Source organism: Juglans regia, chromosome 1 (genome assembly GCF_001411555.2).
Source record: "Juglans regia cultivar Chandler chromosome 1, Walnut 2.0, whole genome shotgun sequence".
NCBI classification, from domain to species: domain Eukaryota; kingdom Viridiplantae; phylum Streptophyta; class Magnoliopsida; order Fagales; family Juglandaceae; genus Juglans; species Juglans regia.
The window spans coordinates 17415693-17416638 of record NC_049901.1 but is presented as its reverse complement, the minus strand read 5'-3'; the positions used below and the strand labels follow the sequence as shown (position 1 = coordinate 17416638).

General features: G+C 42.8%; 1 protein-coding gene across 1 annotated transcript; it reads left to right on the top strand.

Annotated features, from left to right (window-relative positions):
• The first annotated feature begins 204 nt into the window (after positions 1 to 204).
• On the top strand, positions 205 to 946 carry LOC109014309 (dirigent protein 22-like). Its single transcript, XM_018996726.2, has one exon. It carries the CDS (start codon positions 267 to 269, stop codon positions 816 to 818), a length of 552 nt encoding a protein of 183 aa, XP_018852271.2. The 5' UTR covers positions 205 to 266; the 3' UTR covers positions 819 to 946.

Here is a 946-nt window from a genome sequence, read left to right as displayed (position 1 = left end):
TAAGATTCTTTTATAGAAATGTATTATATATTTCAGAAAGAGATGCACATAATATTTATATTAGTACCTATTTTTTTTAAACTATATTAGTACCTAATTAATACTCAGCTGTTTATGTAGGCCTTCTGAACAATATTAAATACTAGAACTTATAAATAGAGACCACAGACTCACAGTAGCAAACCATAAATACAAGCTCTCATAGTCAATATTCTATTCCTAGCAATCCTTCTTGGTCGCCTGATTAGCTGCCCCCAACCATCACCATGGCTCAAAGCTTTGTACCCAAACAAATTTCCACTTCATTCTTAGTATTGGTTCTAGCCGCGACCATATATTTAGCCAAAGCCAACGACCACCAGCTTAGAGAAACCAAGCTATCCTTGTATGCACAAGACTTCTCAGCCTTCGGCTCTCCCAACGCGACGGTCATCCCGGTGGCAGGGATCGCCGGCAAGGCATGGACATTCACCCAATTCGGGACCCTCTATGTTACCGACGACACCCTCACCGAAACCGCTGATCCAAAGTCACCCAAAGTTGGGCAACTCCAAGGCATGTACATAACATCGGGTTTGGACGGTTTGAATTCACATGTTTCGGTGTCGGTAGTGTTCACAAGTAAGGCGTACAATGGAAGCACCTTGCAATTACAAGGCATTAGCAAGCAGTTTGAGGCCGTTAGAGAGGTGTCGGTGGTGGGTGGAACTGGGAGATTCCGGCTAGCTAGAGGCTATGCTACCTTTGAGACCTACTTCTTAGACATTCCTACCCGATACTCCGTTGTCCGCTGCAATGTTACAGTGCTACATAACTAGTTGCGCGCATGGAAATATTGTTGATGATTGGGTTCAGAAAAACCCAAAATAAAGATATGAACCAGATCGGTTCTTCGTCCTCCAGCCATCACTTCTATAATATTAATGTGTTGACGTAATTGATTGAG